Consider the following 23,957-nt stretch of genomic DNA (forward strand, 5'->3'; position numbering starts at 1 on the left):
TAATTGTTATTGCAGATTTTACAGAAAATATCTTTTGGTCAGGGAAAACGTGGACAAGGAAATTGATTGCTTATACAATAATCATTATCAGTAGAATGTGCATGAACAATAGTTGTCTGAAAGTAAAATAAAGAGAGCACTTTTTTCCACCATACCTTCGCTTTCAAATATCTAAAGTTTCACAACATAAAATTTGCATGTTTTTCATTTGCATGTTTAGAAAAACAACAAAAACATTCAATGTTTCTACGACATTACAAATATCTTATGTTAAATTCTTTAAACTATTCATGCATCAGTACCTTTATGTCACACATGTGCCAGCTTTATGTCATTTGGTTACATATTGTCACAGCTTTACACAATGAAGCGGAAGGCTGACGTGTGGTTACAGCGTTGTGAATACAAGCTAAAGTTCTGGGCTCAAATCCCTGCATGAGTTCCCATAATTGTCCATTCTTTGCGAAATAACATTCGTCACAGGTCTATGGCATGATAGTTACATCTGACATTTTCTAAATTGTGTTGGATTAGTAAATCATATGATTAGCTTTGCCTTACAAACTTCTGGTAGTCCGTTTATTTGCTACTTGATCTATAATGATATCGCTAAAAAGAGCTCCAATATTGAGTATGAATCACTGTAGGTGCTTTATTTTTTCAGGAAACTGTACTGGGTTGATCATTTGACTCACACAATTAATTCTTGCAACTACGATGGAGGTGGAAGAGGTACTCTCGTATCAACGGACATTTACGCACCTATGGGGATTACTATGAACGAGAACAGTGAGTTTGACAACACCTATATAACATATAAACGAGCATAATGTTCCCGTGCTGTACAGATTTACTCCCCATTTTTGAAATACAGATTCAAGATGATACGAAACCTATGTTTTGTAGAAGCTGGTTTGAAAAAGTTATGGGTAATTTATCTGACTTATTGCAGAATGATAGTGCAATGATATGAAAAAGTCCTTTTCATCCATTAGACCCAGTTCATTGAAAACAGTTAAGAATAAAATAAGATCAGGTGACAAGTCAACCCATTATATATGATGGAAACAAAGCTATGGAACAGATATTGAAAACAAAACAAAACATGATTAAGGCTTGTGAGTGACGTTTTTAAAAGAGTGCACATCAATTAAAGACAGGGTTATATGTTTTCTGCAGATAAAAACATTCTGAATATTTCATTCACTTATTACTGTTAATGAATTTTTGTATAAGATTCGAAAAAAAGATGATTAACTATGCTCTTTATGTACAGAAGATAATCTAACTGTCCTCCATCTTTGCAGTGAATGTAGTATTTATTATGTAGAAATCAGCATTAGACGGGTGAGGGAAGTGAGTCATTTTGAGTTGAGCAAAGATTTAATTCATATACTGTTTGGTATAAATCACAAATTGTGAAACAATATATTCTACATAGTTGTTAAATATTATATATCTTCAACAGCGTTTTACAAGATAAACGGCCGACTTTAAGAGGTTTTCAAGTGTTCAACTGGAAGATATATCAGTAAACTAAAACAAAACCATAAAATTAGTAAATTTTGAAAAGATGTAGAATCATAACAGAGCTATTTGAAGAGGGAATATAGTACAGGAGTTGCTATATATATAGTAATGTATGCATATTCCATCTGGAATAAGCTTAGCCAAAATCAAAAGAAACCAACTATTAACTATCCTTTAATGCACACTATTGTAACATCATCTATCATAACAAAGTTGAATGTACACGATGACATGTAATATAACGATATACTTCCTAGTCGTGAACTGTACCTTGGCTGTATTCTATATATATAGGTATTCCTACATATACTGAACCGCATAAGAAACGTAACCCCAAGTAACATGCATGAAAAGTTGTCATTGAAATATCTGGGTAATTATTGTCAGTTTCTTAAATTTAACATTACCTTGTCCGGAAAAATGACATTTGATGATAAAAAACAAAGCAGATGACAATAGAACCGATCACCCAACCGCATCACAGCAACGGCCATGGTCACCCGATGCACGTGAGTTCCATGCAAATTGAAATGCACATGCGTTCCCCCATTTCTTGCCCTTTAAAAATCCGCCCAGAACGGATAACATTCATTCGTTATTGAATTAATACCACATGCCAAGATTGACAAGTAATCAGCGACACCAAGCCCTTGGACGAAGTCCACCTAAGGACCATGTACAGGCTCCAGCAGCGGTACCAGACCACCAACTCTACAGATGCCCGACTACGTAGTGGAAGACCAAGGATCACCATCCGACGTCGGGATCGTGAAGCAGTTGACAGTATTGCGATAGTATCTTCAAGATCACTTTGTTACTGCTGCGGAAAAGGCTTGACAGACCATGGGGACACACCAGCGACACATTAGTGCGGACACCGTGCGTCAACGATTGAAGAGCAGACACCTGCACTGTCACAGGCCACACCAAGGACCGGTCTTTAGTGGGCAACACAGCACTAGCATTGGCGCCACCAACAGTGGAGAAGAGTCCTCTTCTCAGACGAGAGCTGCTACTGTATCTCAAAAGCAGATGGCAGAGAGAGAGTTTGGCGACGCCGTGGGGAGCGTTATTCGGATGCTTGTGTTGTTGAGAGAGACTCTGGGGTGGTCCGAGCATCATGGTGTGGGGTGGAATTGGTCTTGCATTGAGGGTCGGCCCTGTGATCTTCCAGAACATCGGTCTAGGGTCTATGGTATCACAGCAGTTCAGTACATTGATCAAGTCTTGAGACCACATGCCATACCTCATTTGGCACGTCACTGCAAACACGAGTTTCAGCATGATAACGCCCGTGACCACACTGCGAGAGCAACAAGAGACTTCCTCCAGCAGAATGGCATCAGAACCATGCAGTGGCCTTCCCTCAGTCCCGATTTAAATCCCACTGAGCACCTATGGGACGAGATTGAAAGACGGCTGAATGACGTCCGACCAAGGCCGACACCTGCAGCTGAACTGCGTCAGGCGTTCCTCAGAGTGTGGGCTCAAGTGCCTATGGCCTTCATCAACCACCTCATCCATTCCATGTATCGACGTTGCACAGCAGTCATCAGTGCACAAGGCGGAAACACGAGATACTGACTTATGGTGCCATTTTCTCAGAGACTAGTGTTGTGTTTCACTTTTAGAACATTTGACACTTTAATTTCAACCTTGAAGATCAGTTTTGCCAAGTTTCATCTTTTTAATATGTCTAAAAGTATGTTTACAGTGTTTGGACAAATAAGGATTCTCACATATCTATCTATGATGACGTCTCTTTTGCGGTTCAGTATATATTACATGGATGTATGTATCCATATCTATGTATGAAAACATAATCAATTTGTATCAATTATTTGTTTTAAAGTTGAATCGTGAAGGATGTTACTTCATGTAAATATTCCTTAATTCCTCGTCTTTAAATGATTCTGATCATATCAAGCCGGACGTCTCTATTGGTGCGAATACAACGGGAACGTGTACTCCATCCAGCAGGATGGCACCAACAGGAAAACACACTACACGGACATTGTGACCAAGCCTCACTTCATGGACATAGCAGTCTTCAATGGCTTTCTGTACATTGTTGACAGAACTAACAGGTTGGATACACATTTCATTATTTGTGTCGATCGATATAGTTGTACAGCCAAAACCAAGTATGCATACAGGGTCATATCTACAAATGGTTTACTAAATAATGTATTTCATGATGTCATTACATTTTATGATATTCCATATTGATAAGGTTATGTTTAAACCTACCTCCTTTATTACAGACGTCTTGTTAATTCCTCAATACTATTATGTTTCTGTACTGAAGACCTGTGTTTCAAGCCTTCAATGTTCAAATCAGCGTTAAGCCCAACTCACTCACTGAAAGCCCTTATCCGAGCGAATCATATGTGGTTCCTATTCGGACATTCACTTCATGACCTTCACTTCAATATTCTGCAAGGGGGCACAGACAATTATATGCACTCAGAAAATGGAGCTGCAATGCACTGGCGTTATGCATGATGTATTGCCATTTATAGTTCATGCTTGATACATTGAAATGAGTCAGTTCAGACCATGTCATTTTACTACATAAATGAATTATCCTGAAACTTGAAACAGTGTACGATACACTTATGTTGTGAACCCGCTGATAACTGACACAATGCAAAAGGTCTCGTCCACGTTTGATGTCATATAAACATACTCCATTCAACATTTCATTTCACAGGAGCATTCTAGTGATCCCCGAAAACGACAAAGCTACACATACAGCAACACTTTCCTCAGGATCATTCAAAACAATAACAGGGATCCACGTCTTTTCTACAAATTCAATGGAAACAGGTAAACAAACAACCAAAGAGATTACAAGTATGTACCTGCATATAGTTTCTAATTCATTTAAGAATTAAGCTTTGCTGACAGATTCTTCTTACAAAGTTCAACACTAACGTTCATGTTCATTTACAAGACACATGTTGTACCAGATTAAGGATAGTTGTATGAATATGATGTCTTACTGTTTTCTTATTTGAGATAGATTAGCCAAGCCACCTGGGCCCTATTCCACAAATTCTTAGTGCGTAACGACTTAAGGTAGTCTGAGCGATAACACGGCTTTGTGAAGCTGATCCCTGGTCTTTATTCAAGGAGATGGTATGATGTTTGATATGGTTTAGGTATGGTGAGGGTAAGGTGTTGCTACACGTTTGGTGATGGTATGGTGATGGTATGATTATTGTACGGTTTTGATACGATTATGGTATGCCGAATGTCTGATGTTGATACGTGGATGTTATTGGTTTGGTGATGGTAAACTGTTGTATTGTGATGGTATGATTACAGAAAGGTTTTGGTACGGTTATATTATGCCGACGGTATGGTGTTAATATGTGGATGTTATTGACATGGTATGGTGATGGTATAGTGTTGGTATGGTACTGGTAAGGTGTTGGTGTCTTCATGGTATGATGTTAGTAAATGTGAGGTGATTGTATGATGGTATGGTGGTGTTGGATCGGTAAAAGGTATGCTGTTTTGGTTTGATGTTTGTACGGTGATGGTATAGTGATGGCATGGTTTTAGTGTGGTAATGGTATGGGTGATGACAGTGTTGGTTCGGAAAATGTATGGTAATGGTATGGGTGATGATATGGTGTTGGCATTGTGATGGTATCGCGTTAGTGTGGTGTTGGTATGGTGATGGTAATGCTATTGTATGGTATTGGTGTGGTGATACTCCGGGGATGGATTGGCGATTTAAGGTCTTGGCACGGTGTTGGTATCGTGATGATATGGTATGATATCGGTATGGTGATACTACGGTGATGGAATGGCAATGTAAGGTCTAGGCACTGTGTTGGTATGGTGATGGTACATACATTCCTGTGCCCCTGAAAAAATATATAGTAGATTTGACCTTATCCTGATTCATACTAATTGCTTATCTCTCTCTTTTCCGAAAGGTCAAGGAAACTTCTGGAACTGTGTTCCCAGAGCCCACCCTAACGCACCCATTCAGCCGCGCATGTGCATCGGAAACACGTGATCAAGCTGGTATACTCGTCACTCTCATTTTCGCGACAACTGAGAAGTTTGGAAATTTTTCCTGAGGTCCGAAATCCAAGCCATCCTATCAAAATTAACCTAATTTCATCATATGTAATGATTATGTCTTAATAGAAGAAGAGGGTTGTCTCAACACCTACACTTTCTTCAGATGAAGAGACCCAGTCTTGATTTCAGAGAAGAAGTTCTTTTAGATCATTCCTAGCTATTCCCTAGGTAGCGGAAGTGTTGACACCCTATTTAAGTGATCTACAAAGTAAAAAAAGAAGTCTCCTGCGGTTTCTTCTGACCCTTTGAAGAACTTACAGTTCCTGCAAAGAAGAAGAAGTGTTCATCCTCTTCCTCATCAAAGCCGTCTCCAACTAAGGGATAACAAGGTGATAACAACTACAAAACCGATTGCTTTGTCATCCGTGAAGGGTTTAACAAAGGGGTCAACAAAGTCTACTTCCAAGACACAGAAGAAAGATAGCTGCACGAAGCCTTCCATCTCCAGGCAGCCCACCACCTCCCATCTCCAGGCAGCCCACCACCTCCCATCTCCAGGCAGCCCACCACCTCCACTCAGCCGACCACCTCTATGCAGCCCCAGACAGCGGTTCCACCACTATATAGGCAGACAAAGCCACTCATTTTGGACAGCTCCTTCATGCAGCCACAGGCCTTCACACAGGACCAGTCCTTCATGCAACCCCAGACCTTCACGCAGGTTCATATCATGCAGCCGTAGACATTCACGCAGGTTCTGGCTTCACACAGCCATTGGCCTTCATGCAGCCATAGACGTTCACGAAGGTTCTGGCCTTCATGCAACCACAGACCTTCCCGCAGGTATGCAGGTTCCTTCTTCACGCACTTTCCGGTCTTCATGCAGCCATAGACCCTCACGCAGACTCGGACCTTCGTGCAGCCTCCGACTTTCGCGCAAACTTCAACGTAAGCACAACATGTCACCTTTTTCCAAGAGTTATATACCTGCGTCGCCATCACACACTGACCTGGTTGCTAGTTACGCCTTTGAACAGTTTCAACCTTTGAACATATCCTACGTGCAATCTACCTCCTCCACGCATTCGTCCGAAGGAATCTCTCATATCACCCACGGTCTCAGTCTGATATTCAAGCCTTAGTACCAATCTGTCTACGATCGATTATGCATTCGACAGAATCGGCATGGTATCCAGGTTCCGGCATCATCATTCACTGCCTTCATAATTCTCAATACGGATCCAAACCCTGCAGTCAAATCATTGCTTCCATGTCACCAGTGTGATGGGCATACCATTTCCAGTCATCTACATGCATCATGCACGTGTAAAAGACTTGCTACGACGCCACACACGTTATACATTCTACAGGGAACTGACTGCATATACACCACTCGCGACACCACATTGTCCTTCTACCAAACAGTTCACACTGGATTGTCAGTGTTTGGAGCTTGGACTTTGTCCTCTGCTAGAATGCAGTATTCCCGTTTCCTGCGCAGAATGATTTACTTGTCACGTGTCAAGATTTCACTGACTGTAAATTAGGTCAAACCATGCAGTGCAATTTTACAGATTGTTTTGCATGATTACTTTTACGTCATGCTGCAACCGCACCATCAGACGCCTGGCACTATTTAACTATCTTCAGGAGACCTCTGATGACAACACGCGGAATAATTCACATAGAGGCACCACTCTTCATCGTCGCCTTGATACAAGAATGCGAGCGCCTACAGGACACACAGGCAATCCACCGTCTCTTCACAAGAAGCATTGCAACGATCAACCCGGAAAGACAAGTCATCCCTCACATTTGATGATCGGGAATTTGTGAAAATATACACATTGATTCCGCATAAATTCTCAATGATCTCTACGTTTTTCAAGGCAGTTTTCAGGTAAAACTGCCATACACGGTATTGATCATCATTCTTCATATGATCATTCATACCGAATATATTCTTCCTCAATTTACCAGATGCAGCTTCAGTTATATAATACTTACAACTTCCGTTACGTCGGTGTCTCGACAATCGGCTTTGGCTAGTGCACTTATTAGATCTTAATTGGACGGGGCGTTGGTCCACAGACGAAAGCAATCTCCACGTCAACAAATCAGTAGATATGTTTGCAACCAGATTCAACAGACAGATAGCATGCGTTCCCATCAACAGCAGCGATACATCTGATAGTACGGAAGATCATTGTGCATGAAGTATGTACTACTGCTTTTGGTTGCGCCTCATTTGCTGGCAAGAACCTGGTTTCCCAAGCTCATTGCATTGGCAGAGAAACCAACCCTGAAGCTACCAAACTGGCCACACCTTCTGAAACATCCTCACACCAAGCAAGTAAATCAAAGACCAGATGTCTACGGAGTTCCTGCATGGAATATATTACGTTAAACCTCATCAAACCAGAGCAGCCAAGGCAGTATCCTTAGCGCTCTGCAGATCTACTAGAAGTCTATATGACCATAAGTGGAAGAGGTGTGACCTTTTTACGGGATCCAAGGGATTTACAGCAGTTAAAGCCACTCCACCACTAAGTGCAGAATTCGTGTCACCTCAGATATATAAGGAATCTCAAGAGTTCAAATTTAGGCACCTACCTAGCAGCTATCAGCTCCATAATAACCATGGGTAACGAAATCAGGCTCATGAAGGTTTCAGAATTGATAGCGTTAGTAAGATCAGACAGGTTTAAAAGTCATCAAAAGAAATGCAGAGCCCTGGCCTGGGATTTGAATATGATGTTTAACCATCTTACCAGTAATGCTTATGAACCTCTACAACAAGCTAATTTTAAACACCTGACTCAGAAGACGTTATTTCTACTGGCTCTAGCCACAGCAGCCAAGATATCAGAAATACATGTGATCAATTTGTTCCGTGCAAGAATCGAGCATTAAATATCTACCTGCAGAGTTTAATGCTGATAAGACTTCATCCGTTATGCAGGAATAGTTTAGCAGAAGCCTCCAGAACAATCAGCAGGATTGAATCCACCATCAGCATCCCACCCGCACAACGTGAGAGCCATAGCGTCTACCTGAGAGCTTCACGTCAACCGCTCCATCTCGAGGATTATGGAAGGTTGTTTTTGGAGATCAGACACTGTCTTTGCTTATCATTATCTCAGAGATTTCTCCACACAAGATGTTGCTGGACCATATGTAGTTACACAACAACTGACAGTGCCTACTAGAAGATAGACCTTCCTACGAGTACTCACCCACTATCATGCAGACTTGCTGACGTCTGGTTACTGTCCCATAACCAATGACTGAGAGTCCATGCAAGTTAGAACATGAGTGAAAACGTTTGTGTTGAGTTTATGACCTCTTAAATGTATAAAGTAAGCGAGAAAAATTATTTTCTCCTCTCTTTCACAAGAAGGAGGTGGTATCCCGCATGGAAATAAAGAAGTCAGAAGATTATCTCATTCCAAAGGGGTTAATTGAAGAAATCTTGATATGAATCACACACACAGGCAGAACCCACCACCTACCGTGGGATTCAAGCAATAAGTATGAGTCAGGATAAGGCAAAATATGTGTCTGTTAGATATATACTTATCCTGACTCATTCGCTATAAAGCCCACCCAGCCGTCCCCTCTTCCTCTGTGTTTCGGCCTTAAGCTAAGAGAATGCAAGAGTGACGAATATACCTGCTTGGTCACGTGTTTCCGGTGCGCGGCTCAAAGGTTGCATTCGGGCGAGCTGTTTTTCTATTCTCTGATCATACAGTTCACGACGTTTCCACTTTCTTTTCGGAAAAGAGATAGATATCCAATTATTGTGAGCCAGGATAAGTATTAATGATATTTTTACTTTTAAAAAATACATTTCTGTAAAGTGAGCTGAGGTGAAATTCAGATACACGTCACGTTTACGATAATTGCATTTATATTACGACGTGACGGGTGTGTGGTTGCCCGTACTAGCCTGGACTTATTCCAGTTTTATAGTGCTAGCCCACTGAGATATCATGCCGCAGTTTAACATGCATATTTCCCCTTAATGCTGAGTTCCAGGCAGGGTAACAACAAGTACCGTACCATCTTTTAGTCTATTTTAGTCTATTTAGCTAGGTGATCGAACTACCGACCTGATGCACAGATGCTGTGCAGTAGCTAACTTGGTATCACCCAAGAAGGCAAAGAATGTCTAGGGTACCGTTTTTACACCAAGCTACATTCAATAAAGAAGTCTGTTTACTGCTCCTGTCAATGTGGTCATTTCCTGCCTTTGATACTCCCACAACCTCTTTTTTACTGAACAAAGTTGTCCTGTCTTATGATGTTTCCAATTTCATTTGTCAAGGTGAATAAACATGTGAAAGAATTAATTGAACCTTCTAATTCTGCTTTGCCACCATTTTCGCTTCAACTATTTAAAATAACCTGTCCCATCTTACTATGTTTCTCTGCTCTGTTGGTGGTGTTTAAACAATGATGACCTAGCTCAAAATACAAATCACAGTGGGTCTGTCTCCTAATTACTCAATTTTCTTTCCAGGGTGTGCTGACGGACGATACGGCGCTGGGTGTACTAGTGTGTGTGGCCGATGTGCCGGTGGCGTGTTTCTGTGCGAGAAGACCACGGGGTCCTGCCTGGGTGGGTGTGTTGCAGGGTACAAGGGAAACTTCTGCACTCAAGGTAAATACAAAGCTCCTCAACAGACTTAAACAGGGCGAAGTTGTTATGTGCCAGAGATATGTGTTTATTATTGTGACTACTGTACTATGGAACCTCCCTGCTGAAGAACAAAAGGGAAAAATACTAAAGGCACTACTTTGGGTGATCCTGGCACAGTTAGGCTTGTTAGATTCATCATCAGCTCAGGCTCCTAGCCCCTCTACACGCAGCCCAGACAGCGAATGGGTTTTTTCGCACCCACCCAAAACTGTTGTTTTATTTTTATTTTATAAAGTCAAAATTATTCATAAAAAAATAGAATATAATATGATGTATTTTGGAATTATGATACTAGTATGTATAGAAGAAACCTCTGCACTGACAGTGATGAAGTTGGGCAAATTAATAGATACTTTCAATCCAACATGATATCGACATTGTTAGTATTCCAAGAATATTTATCCCTTCACATAATAATATCCCTGATGTATGTTCATTAGCGTGTCTTGGAACATACGGCAAGGGATGCTCTTCGCCGTGCGGACATTGTCAAACAGGGACCACATGTCACCACGAGACTGGACAGTGTCCAAGCGGTTGCCAATCAGGTTGGACGGGCAACATGTGTCAGGAAAAAGGTAAATGGAAGGAACTCCGTTACACTACAATGATGTTTAGAACATAGAAACTGTGAGAATCGCCGATGGTCTCGTGTAATGTTTTCAGATGAGTCCAGATTCACTCCTGGATAGGCATGGACATTTCTCAAACCGTCCATAGGAACGTCACGCGAAAGTCAACGTATGGCAACATGACAGATTTAGGTTTGATCTGTATGTAGGGCCGAATCACTATGGCTGAGAGAACGCCACTGCATATTGTTCATAGGTCAGTGGACAATATTTCCGAGGCAACATACTGCGTACAATAGTTGTGACGTTTGCATGCAAGGCTGGTCTTTGTTTTGTCTTTCAAGACAATAATGTTTGTGTTCACCCCGCACGTACCGTGACTGATTACTTCCAGTAGCAAAACATCACCCGAATGCAATGGCCAGCCGGGAGTCCTGACCCTTGCCCAACGTATCATGTCTAGGACATGAGCAGGAGACGCGTACGCCAAAGGTAACCTGCTACGTTAGGTGCTGCAAAAGGAGTAGACACGACTCCCTCAAATTGTCATTGGGAGACTATTCCGGACCATGCCACGCTGTATAAACGACTGTTTCACCAATATTGGGGTTATGATTGGCCCAATGTTGATCAAGTCATCTCAAACGTTCATTTTTGACTGAGCACTAATGTCTTGCTTGGTTGTTTGCTCCAGTTTCAGCTGCAAGAATACTGCAGATGCATCTATCATAGAAAAGAATTGGTACACATGCATTATACCGGTTTTATACATGTTTGTTTGATGCTACTAATAAAGCCCCTCGCGACAGCATCACTAACTGAAAGTTAGGGCGATAAAGCTAAACATAAGCAGAAAAAATTACCTCGCTTGTGTTTGTATGGTTTAATATTATTAAACCTTAAATTGGAATAACAAAGCGATGCATATACGTCGAAAATTGGACATCGACAACGAAAAAGTAACAAATGTTACATGAGACAAGACTTTCTTGAAAAAGTACTCGTTCCATAATGGCTTGTGACAACATGATCAGTGACATCCGTCGGGGATACATTTCAGCGAACACGTATTTTGTATCTTCTTTGGTAATTAAATTTTACACTTATTTACGAAATCATTTTATTCAAGCTGTTGAGTGAGAGGCAAGCTCCCCCGCCCAAACACCCTGTTATTGTAGCAAGGCTACTCATTACTGTGCCGTCCAGCAGTAGAAAACCATCAACAAAATCAACACTGATTATTATTATTATTATTATTACGTTTGTACTTTTACACTGGTAATCAATAAACCTTATGACCTGTATAATAACCTTTGAACGTTTATGTTTGTTCTTGGCTGATTATAATGCCTGAAATTTGTTTTCGGGGAATAAGCCTGGGACCACACACGTTAAAACAACCAAGAGAAGCATCAATTAGTGGTCAGTCTTTATTCGGTGTATCTCATCAGTGAGGTACCCCGAATAAAGGCCGTTTTTTATACCACCGATGCTCTTAGATGTCATAATATGGTCGCATGTTCAATTATAACTTATTTAATGTAGCTACACAATGCTTACACAATGTTGCTAATCTTACATAAGTTTTCTCGGAAATGTTACTTCTATGTCCGGACTTGTCGTCTTAACGATTAGCGCGTTACGCTTATCAAGTAAAACTTGGCAATGAAGGCGGACGTATATGCCAACTGATTTTAGACTTCGGACGAAACATGCATGTAGTCTTAACGCTTAACGCTATCAACATGACTGAGATAGACTTTTAGTACACTAATTATTGAGTAATGTACAGAAGTAATGTTGTTTTATTTTTATTTTATAAAGTCAAAATTATTCATAAAAAATTAGAATAAGATATGACGTATTTTGGAACTATGATACTAGTAAGTATAGAGGGAACCTCTGCACTGAAAGTGCTGAGGTTGGGCAAATTAATAGATACTTTCAATCCAACATGATATCGACATTGTAAGTATTCCAAGAATATTTATCCCTTCACATAGTCATATCCCTATTGTATGTTCATTAGTGTGTCGTGGAACATACGGCAAGGAATGCTCTTTGCCGTGCGGACATTGTCAAACAGGGACCACATGTCACCAAGAGACTGGACAGTGTCCAAGCGGTTGCCAATCAGGTTGGACGGGCAACATGTGTCAGGAAAAAGGTAAATGGAAGGAACTCCGTTACACTACAATGATGTTTAGAACATAGAAACTGTGAGAATCACCGATGGTCTCGTGTAATGTTTTCAGATGAGTCCAGATTCACTCCTGGATAGGCATGGACATTTCTCAAACCGTCCATAGGAACGTCACGCGAAAGTCAACGTATGGCAACATGACAGATTTAGGTTTGGTCTGTATGTAGGGTGGTATCACTATGGCTGAGAGAACGCCATTGCATATTGTTCATAGGTCAGTGGACAATATTTCCGAGGCAACATACTGCGTACAATAGTTGTGACGTTTGCATGCAAGGCTGGTCTTTGTTTTGTCTTTCAAGACAATAATGTTTGTGTTCACCCCGCACGTACCGTGACTGATTACTTCCAGTAGCAAAACATCACCCGAATGCAATGGCAAGCCGGGTGTCCTGACCCTTGCCCAACGTATCATGTCTAGGACATGAGCAGGAGACGCGTACGCCAAAGGTAACCTGCTACGTTAGGTGCTGCAAAAGGAGTAGACATGACTCCCTCAAATTGTCATTGGGAGACTATTCCGGACCATGCCACGCTGTATAAACGACTGTTTCACCAATATTGGGGTTATGATTGGCCCAATATTGATCAAGTCATCTCAAACGTTCATTTTTGACTGAGCACTAATGTCTTGCTTGGTTGTTTGCTCCAGTTTCAGCTGCAAGAATACTGCAGATGCATCTATCATAGAAAAGAATTGGTACACATGCATTATACCGGTTTTATACATGTTTGTTTGATGCTACTAATAAAGCCCCTCGCAACAGCATCACTAAATGAAAATTAGGGCGATAAAGCTAAACATAAGCAGAAAAAATTACCTCGCTTGTGTTTGTATGGTTTAATATTATTAAACCTTAAATTAGAATAACAAAGCGATGCATATACGTCGAAAATTGGACATCGACAACGAAAAAGTAACAAATGTTACATGAGACAACCCTTTCTTGAAAAAGTACACGTTCCATAATGGCTTGTGACAACATGATCAGTGACATCCGTCGGGGATACATTTCAGCGAACACGTATTTTGTATCTTCTTTGGTAATTAAATTTTACACTTATTTACGAAATCATTTTATTCAAGCTGTTGAGTGAGAGGCAAGCTCCCCCGCCCAAACACCCTGTTATTGTAGCAAGGCTACTCATTACTGTGCCGTCCAGCAGTAGAAAACCATCAACAAAATCAACACTGATTATTATTATTATTATTATTACGTTTGTACTTTTACACTGGTAATCATTAAACCTTATGACCTGTATAATAACCTTTGAACGTTTATGTTTGTTCTTGGCTGATTATAATGCCTGAAATTTGTTTTCGGGGAATAAGCCTGGGACCACACACGTTAAAACAACCAAGAGAAGCATCAATTAGTGGTCAGTCTTTATTCGGTGTATCTCATCAGTGAGGTACCCCGAATAAAGGCCGTTTTTTATACCACCGATGCTCTTAGATGTCATAATATGGTCGCATGTTCAATTATAACTTATTTAATGTAGCTACACAATGCTTACACAATGTTGCTAATCTTACATAAGTTTTCTCGGAAATGTTACTTCTATGTCCGGACTTGTCGTCTTAACGATGAGCGCGTTACGCTTATCAAGTAAAACTTGGCAATGAAGGCGGACGTATATGCCAACTGATTTTAGACTTCGGACGAAACATGCATGTAGTCTTAATGCTTAACGCTATCAACATGACTGAGATAGACTTTTAGTACACTAATTATTGAGTAATGTACAGAAGTAATGTTGTTTTATTTTTATTTTATAAAGTCAAAATTATTCATAAAAAATTAGAATAAAATATGACGTATTTTGGAACTATGATACTAGTAAGTATAGAGGGAACCTCTGCACTGAAATTGCTGAGGTTGGGCAAATTAATAGATACTTTCAATCCAACATGATATCGACATTGTAAGTATTCCAAGAATATTTATCCCTTCACATAGTCATATCCCTATTGTATGTTCATTAGTGTGTCGTGGAACATACGGCAAGGAATGCTCTTTGCCGTGCGGACATTGTCAAACAGGGACCACATGTCACCAAGAGACTGGACAGTGTCCAAGCGGTTGCCAATCAGGTTGGACGGGCAACATGTGTCAGGAAAAAGGTAAATGGAAGGAACTCCGTTACACTACAATGATGTTTAGAACATAGAAACTGTGAGAATCACCGATGGTCTCGTGTAATGTTTTCAGATGAGTCCAGATTCACTCCTGGATAGGCATGGACATTTCTCAAACCGTCCATAGGAACGTCACGCGAAAGTCAACGTATGGCAACATGACAGATTTAGGTTTGGTCTGTATGTAGGGTGGTATCACTATGGCTGAGAGAACGCCATTGCATATTGTTCATAGGTCAGTGGACAATATTTCCGAGGCAACATACTGCGTACAATAGTTGTGACGTTTGCGTGCAAGGCTGGTCTTTGTTTTGTCTTTCAAGACAATAATGTTTGTGTTCACCCCGCACGTACCGTGACTGATTACTTCCAGTAGCAAAACATCACCCGAATGCAATGGCCAGCCGGGTGTCCTGACCCTTGCCCAACGTATCATGTCTAGGACATGAGCAGGAGACGCGTACGCCAAAGGTAACCTGCTACGTTAGGTGCTGCAAAAGGAGTAGACACGACTCCCTCAAATTGTCATTGGGAGACTATTCCGGACCATGCCACGCTGTATAAACGACTGTTTCACCAATATTGGGGTTATGATTGGCCCAGTATTGATCAAGTCATCTCAAACGTTCATTTTTGACTGAGCACTAATGTCTTGCTTGGTTGTTTGCTCCAGTTTCAGCTGCAAGAATACTGCAGATGCATCTATCATAGAAAAGAATTGGTACACATGCATTATACCGGTTTTATACATGTTTGTTTGATGCTACTAATAAAGCCCCTCGCAACAGCATCACTAAATGAAAATTAGGGCGATAAAGCTAAACATAAGCAGAAAAAATTACCTCGCTTGTGTTTGTATGGTTTAATATTATTAAACCTTAAATTAGAATAACAAAGCGATGCATATACGTCGAAAATTGGACATCGACAACGAAAAAGTAACAAATGTTACATGAGACAACCCTTTCTTGAAAAAGTACTCGTTCCATAATGGCTTGTGACAACATGATCAGTGACATCCGTCGGGGATACATTTCAGCGAACACGTATTTTGTATCTTCTTTGGTAATTAAATTTTACACTTATTTACGAAATCATTTTATTCAAGCTGTTGAGTGAGAGGCAAGCTCCCCCGCCCAAACACCCTGTTATTGTAGCAAGGCTACTCATTACTGTGCCGTCCAGCAGTAGAAAACCATCAACAAAATCAACACTGATTATTATTATTATTATTATTACGTTTGTACTTTTACACTGGTAATCATTAAACCTTATGACCTGTATAATAACCTTTGAACGTTTATGTTTGTTCTTGGCTGATTATAATGCCTGAAATTTGTTTTCGGGGAATAAGCCTGGGACCACACACGTTAAAACAACCAAGAGAAGCATCAATTAGTGGTCAGTCTTTATTCGGTGTATCTCATCAGTGAGGTACCCCGAATAAAGGCCGTTTTTTATACCACCGATGCTCTTAGATGTCATAATATGGTCGCATGTTCAATTATAACTTATTTAATGTAGCTACACAATGCTTACACAATGTTGCTAATCTTACATAAGTTTTCTCGGAAATGTTACTTCTATGTCCGGACTTGTCGTCTTAACGATGAGCGCGTCACGCTTATCAAGTAAAACTTGGCAATGAAGGCGGACATATATGCCAACTGATTTTAGACTTCGGACGAAACATGCATGTAGTCTTAACGCTTAACGCTATCAACATGACTGAGATAGACTTTTAGTACACTAATTATTGAGTAATGTACAGAAGTAATGTTGTTTTATTTTTATTTTATAAAGTCAAAATTATTCATAAAAAATTAGAATAAAATATGACGTATTTTGGAACTATGATACTAGTAAGTATAGAGGGAACCTCTGCACTGAAATTGCTGAGGTTGGGCAAATTAATAGATACTTTCAATCCAACATGATATCGACATTGTAAGTATTCCAAGAATATTTATCCCTTCACATAGTCATATCCCTATTGTATGTTCATTAGTGTGTCGTGGAACATACGGCAAGGAATGCTCTTTGCCGTGCGGACATTGTCAAACAGGGACCACATGTCACCAAGAGACTGGACAGTGTCCAAGCGGTTGCCAATCAGGTTGGACGGGCAACATGTGTCAGGAAAAAGGTAAATGGAAGGAACTCCGTTACACTACAATGATGTTTAGAACATAGAAACTGTGAGAATCACCGATGGTCTCGTGTAATGTTTTCAGATGAGTCCAGATTCACTCCTGGATAGGCATGGACATTTCTCAAACCGTCCATAGGAACGTCACGCGAAAGTCAACGTATGGCAACATGACAGATTTAGGTTTGGTCTGTATGTAGGGTGGTATCACTATGGCTGAGAGAACGCCATTGCATATTGTTCATAGGTCAGTGGACAATATTTCCGAGGCAACATACTGCGTACAATAGTTGTGACGTTTGCATGCAAGGCTGGTCTTTGTTTTGTCTTTCAAGACAATAATGTTTGTGTTCACCCCGCACGTACCGTGACTGATTACTTCCAGTAGCAAAACATCACCCGAATGCAATGGCAAGCCGGGTGTCCTGACCCTTGCCCAACGTATCATGTCTAGGACATGAGCAGGAGACGCGTACGCCAAAGGTAACCTGCTACGTTAGGTGCTGCAAAAGGAGTAGACATGACTCCCTCAAATTGTCATTGGGAGACTATTCCGGACCATGCCACGCTGTATAAACGACTGTTTCACCAATATTGGGGTTATGATTGGCCCAATATTGATCAAGTCATCTCAAACGTTCATTTTTGACTGAGCACTAATGTCTTGCTTGGTTGTTTGCTCCAGTTTCAGCTGCAAGAATACTGCAGATGCATCTATCATAGAAAAGAATTGGTACACATGCATTATACCGGTTTTATACATGTTTGTTTGATGCTACTAATAAAGCCCCTCGCAACAGCATCACTAAATGAAAATTAGGGCGATAAAGCTAAACATAAGCAGAAAAAATTACCTCGCTTGTGTTTGTATGGTTTAATATTATTAAACCTTAAATTTGAATAACAAAGCGATGCATATACGTCGAAAATTGGACATCGACAACGAAAAAGTAACAAATGTTACATGAGACAACCCTTTCTTGAAAAAGTACTCGTTCCATAATGGCTTGTGACAACATGATCAGTGACATCCGTCGGGGATACATTTCAGCGAACACGTATTTTGTATCTTCTTTGGTAATTAAATTTTACACTTATTTACGAAATCATTTTATTCAAGCTGTTGAGTGAGAGGCAAGCTCCCCCGCCCAAACACCCTGTTATTGTAGCAAGGCTACTCATTACTGTGCCGTCCAGCAGTAGAAAACCATCAACAAAATCAACACTGATTATTATTATTATTATTATTACGTTTGTACTTTTACACTGGTAATCATTAAACCTTATGACCTGTATAATAACCTTTGAACGTTTATGTTTGTTCTTGGCTGATTATAATGCCTGAAATTTGTTTTCGGGGAATAAGCCTGGGACCACACACGTTAAAACAACCAAGAGAAGCATCAATTAGTGGTCAGTCTTTATTCGGTGTATCTCATCAGTGAGGTACCCCGAATAAAGGCCGTTTTTTATACCACCGATGCTCTTAGATGTCATAATATGGTCGCATGTTCAATTATAACTTATTTAATGTAGCTACACAATGCTTACACAATGTTGCTAATCTTACATAAGTTTTCTCGGAAATGTTACTTCTATGTCCGGACTTGTCGTCTTAACGATGAGCGCGTTACGCTTATCAAGTAAAACTTGGCAATGAAGGCGGACGTATATGCCAACTGATTTTAGACTTCGGACGAAACATGCATGTAGTCTTAACGCTTAACGCTATCAACATGACTGAGATAGACTTTTAGTACACTAATTATTGAGTAATGTACAGAAGTAATGTTGTTTTATTTTTATTTTATAAAGTCAAAATTATTCATAAAAAATTAGAATAAAATATGACGTATTTTGGAACTATGATACTAGTAAGTATAGAGGGAACCTCTGCACTGAAATTGCTGAGGTTGGGCAAATTAATAGATACTTTCAATCCAACATGATATCGACATTGTAAGTATTCCAAGAATATTTATCCCTTCACATAGTCATATCCCTATTGTATGTTCATTAGTGTGTCGTGGAACATACGGCAAGGAATGCTCTTTGCCGTGCGGACATTGTCAAACAGGGACCACATGTCACCAAGAGACTGGACAGTGTCCAAGCGGTTGCCAATCAGGTTGGACGGGCAACATGTGTCAGGAAAAAGGTAAATGGAAGGAACTCCGTTACACTACAATGATGTTTAGAACATAGAAACTGTGAGAATCACCGATGGTCTCGTGTAATGTTTTCAGATGAGTCCAGATTCACTCCTGGATAGGCATGGACATTTCTCAAACCGTCCATAGGAACGTCACGCGAAAGTCAACGTATGGCAACATGACAGATTTAGGTTTGGTCTGTATGTAGGGTGGTATCACTATGGCTGAGAGAACGCCATTGCATATTGTTCATAGGTCAGTGGACAATATTTCCGAGGCAACATACTGCGTACAATAGTTGTGACGTTTGCATGCAAGGCTGGTCTTTGTTTTGTCTTTCAAGACAATAATGTTTGTGTTCACCCCGCACGTACCGTGACTGATTACTTCCAGTAGCAAAACATCACCCGAATGCAATGGCAAGCCGGGTGTCCTGACCCTTGCCCAACGTATCATGTCTAGGACATGAGCAGGAGACGCGTACGCCAAAGGTAACCTGCTACGTTAGGTGCTGCAAAAGGAGTAGACATGACTCCCTCAAATTGTCATTGGGAGACTATTCCGGACCATGCCACGCTGTATAAACGACTGTTTCACCAATATTGGGGTTATGATTGGCCCAATATTGATCAAGTCATCTCAAACGTTCATTTTTGACTGAGCACTAATGTCTTGCTTGGTTGTTTGCTCCAGTTTCAGCTGCAAGAATACTGCAGATGCATCTATCATAGAAAAGAATTGGTACACATGCATTATACCGGTTTTATACATGTTTGTTTGATGCTACTAATAAAGCCCCTCGCAACAGCATCACTAAATGAAAATTAGGGCGATAAAGCTAAACATAAGCAGAAAAAATTACCTCGCTTGTGTTTGTATGGTTTAATATTATTAAACCTTAAATTGGAATAACAAAGCGATGCATATACGTCGAAAATTGGACATCGACAACGAAAAAGTAACAAATGTTACATGAGACAACCCTTTCTTGAAAAAGTACTCGTTCCATAATGGCTTGTGACAACATGATCAGTGACATCCGTCGGGGATACATTTCAGCGAACACGTATTTTGTATCTTCTTTGGTAATTAAATTTTACACTTATTTACGAAATCATTTTATTCAAGCTGTTGAGTGAGAGGCAAGCTCCCCCGCCCAAACACCCTGTTATTGTAGCAAGGCTACTCATTACTGTGCCGTCCAGCAGTAGAAAACCATCAACAAAATCAACACTGATTATTATTATTATTATTATTACGTTTGTACTTTTACACTGGTAATCATTAAACCTTATGACCTGTATAATAACCTTTGAACGTTTATGTTTGTTCTTGGCTGATTATAATGCCTGAAATTTGTTTTCGGGGAATAAGCCTGGGACCACACACGTTAAAACAACCAAGAGAAGCATCAATTAGTGGTCAGTCTTTATTCGGTGTATCTCATCAGTGAGGTACCCCGAATAAAGGCCGTTTTTTATACCACCGATGCTCTTAGATGTCATAATATGGTCGCATGTTCAATTATAACTTATTTAATGTAGCTACACAATGCTTACACAATGTTGCTAATCTTACATAAGTTTTCTCGGAAATGTTACTTCTATGTCCGGACTTGTCGTCTTAACGATGAGCGCGTTACGCTTATCAAGTAAAACTTGGCAATGAAGGCGGACGTATATGCCAACTGATTTTAGACTTCGGACGAAACATGCATGTAGTCTTAACGCTTAACGCTATCAACATGACTGAGATAGACTTTTAGTACACTAATTATTGAGTAATGTACAGAAGTAATGTTGTTTTATTTTTATTTTATAAAGTCAAAATTATTCATAAAAAATTAGAATAAAATATGACGTATTTTGGAACTATGATACTAGTAAGTATAGAGGGAACCTCTGCACTGAAATTGCTGAGGTTGGGCAAATTAATAGATACTTTCAATCCAACATGATATCGACATTGTAAGTATTCCAAGAATATTTATCCCTTCACATAGTCATATCCCTATTGTATGTTCATTAGTGTGTCGTGGAACATACGGCAAGGAATGCTCTTTGCCGTGCGGACATTGTCAAACAGGGACCACATGTCACCAAGAGACTGGACAGTGTCCAAGCGGTTGCCAATCAGGTTGGACGGGCAACATGTGTCAGGAAAAAGGTAAATGGAAGGAACTCCGTTACACTACAATGATGTTTAGAACATAGAAACTGTGAGAATCACCGATGGTCTCGTGTAATGTTTTCAGATGAGTCCAGATTCACTCCTGGATAGGCATGGACATTTCTCAAACCGTCCATAGGAACGTCACGCGAAAGTCAACGTATGGCAACATGACAGATTTAGGTTTGGTCTGTATGTAGGGTGGTATCACTATGGCTGAGAGAACGCCATTGCATATTGTTCATAGGTCAGTGGACAATATTTCCGAGGCAACATACTGCGTACAATAGTTGTGACGTTTGCGTGCAAGGCTGGTCTTTGTTTTGTCTTTCAAGACAATAATGTTTGTGTTCACCCCGCACGTACCATGACTGATTACTTCCAGTAGCAAAACATCACCCGAATGCAATGGCAAGCCGGGTGTCCTGACCCTTGCCCAACGTATCATGTCTAGGACATGAGCAGGAGACGCGTACGCCAAAGGTAACCTGCTACGTTAGGTGCTGCAAAAGGAGTAGACATGACTCCCTCAAATTGTCATTGGGAGACTATTCCGGACCATGCCACGCTGTATAAACGACTGTTTCACCAATATTGGGGTTATGATTGGCCCAATATTGATCAAGTCATCTCAAACGTTCATTTTTGACTGAGCACTAATGTCTTGCTTGGTTGTTTGCTCCAGTTTCAGCTGCAAGAATACTGCAGATGCATCTATCATAGAAAAGAATTGTTACACATGCATTATACCGGTTTTATACATGTTTGTTTGATGCTACTAATAAAGCCCCTCGCAACAGCATCACTAAATGAAAATTAGGGCGATAAAGCTAAACATAAGCAGAAAAAATTACCTCGCTTGTGTTTGTATGGTTTAATATTATTAAACCTTAAATTAGAATAACAAAGCGATGCATATACGTCGAAAATTGGACATCGACAACGAAAAAGTAACAAATGTTACATGAGACAACCCTTTCTTGAAAAAGTACTCGTTCCATAATGGCTTGTGACAACATGATCAGTGACATCCGTCGGGGATACATTTCAGCGAACACGTGTTTTGTATCTTCTTTGGTAATTAAATTTTACACTTATTTACGAAATCATTTTATTCAAGCTGTTGAGTGAGAGGCAAGCTCCCCCGCCCAAACACCCTGTTATTGTAGCAAGGCTACTCATTACTGTGCCGTCCAGCAGTAGAAAACCATCAACAAAATCAACACTGATTATTATTATTATTATTATTACGTTTGTACTTTTACACTGGTAATCATTAAACCTTATGACCTGTATAATAACCTTTGAACGTTTATGTTTGTTCTTGGCTGATTATAATGCCTGAAATTTGTTTTCGGGGAATAAGCCTGGGACCACACACGTTAAAACAACCAAGAGAAGCATCAATTAGTGGTCAGTCTTTATTCGGTGTATCTCATCAGTGAGGTACCCCGAATAAAGGCCGTTTTTTATACCACCGATGCTCTTAGATGTCATAATATGGTCGCATGTTCAATTATAACTTATTTAATGTAGCTACACAATGCTTACACAATGTTGCTAATCTTACATAAGTTTTCTCGGAAATGTTACTTCTATGTCCGGACTTGTCGTCTTAACGATGAGCGCGTTACGCTTATCAAGTAAAACTTGGCAATGAAGGCGGACGTATATGCCAACTGATTTTAGACTTCGGACGAAACATGCATGTAGTCTTAACGCTTAACGCTATCAACATGACTGAGATAGACTTTTAGTACACTAATTATTGAGTAATGTACAGAAGTAATGTTGTTTTATTTTTATTTTATAAAGTCAAAATTATTCATAAAAAATTAGAATAAAATATGACGTATTTTGGAACTATGATACTAGTAAGTATAGAGGGAACCTCTGCACTGAAATTGCTGAGGTTGGGCAAATTAATAGATACTTTCAATCCAACATGATATCGACATTGTAAGTATTCCAAGAATATTTATCCCTTCACATAGTCATATCCCTATTGTATGTTCATTAGTGTGTCGTGGAACATACGGCAAGGAATGCTCTTTGCCGTGCGGACATTGTCAAACAGGGACCACATGTCACCAAGAGACTGGACAGTGTCCAAGCGGTTGCAAATCAGGTTGGACGGGCAACATGTGTCAGGAAAAAGGTAAATGGAAGGAACTCCGTTACACTACAATGATGTTTAGAACATAGAAACTGTGAGAATCACCGATGGTCTCGTGTAATGTTTTCAGATGAGTCCAGATTCACTCCTGGATAGGCATGGACATTTCTCAAACCGTCCAT

At 40.2% G+C, this 23,957-nt stretch overlaps 1 protein-coding gene across 1 annotated transcript in view; it reads left to right on the forward strand.

Moving 5' to 3' along the window:
* Positions 1-23,957, forward strand: part of LOC124145078 (multiple epidermal growth factor-like domains protein 10) — a 71,159-nt gene that overhangs the window by 31,620 nt on the left and 15,582 nt on the right. Inside the window, exons 11-21 of the mRNA XM_048398739.1 lie at positions 665-789; positions 3,458-3,617; positions 4,244-4,359; positions 10,094-10,234; positions 10,714-10,851; positions 12,875-13,012; positions 15,036-15,173; positions 17,197-17,334; positions 19,358-19,495; positions 21,519-21,656; positions 23,680-23,817. Coding sequence (XP_048254696.1) covers positions 665-789; positions 3,458-3,617; positions 4,244-4,359; positions 10,094-10,234; positions 10,714-10,851; positions 12,875-13,012; positions 15,036-15,173; positions 17,197-17,334; positions 19,358-19,495; positions 21,519-21,656; positions 23,680-23,817 — 1,508 coding nt within the window. The remainder of the gene's footprint in view (positions 1-664; positions 790-3,457; positions 3,618-4,243; positions 4,360-10,093; positions 10,235-10,713; positions 10,852-12,874; positions 13,013-15,035; positions 15,174-17,196; positions 17,335-19,357; positions 19,496-21,518; positions 21,657-23,679; positions 23,818-23,957) is intronic.

The sequence above is a fragment of the Haliotis rufescens genome, unplaced genomic scaffold (genome assembly GCF_023055435.1).
Source record: "Haliotis rufescens isolate VD_foot unplaced genomic scaffold, xgHalRufe1.0.p SCAF_1, whole genome shotgun sequence".
In the NCBI taxonomy this organism is placed as follows: domain Eukaryota; kingdom Metazoa; phylum Mollusca; class Gastropoda; order Lepetellida; family Haliotidae; genus Haliotis; species Haliotis rufescens.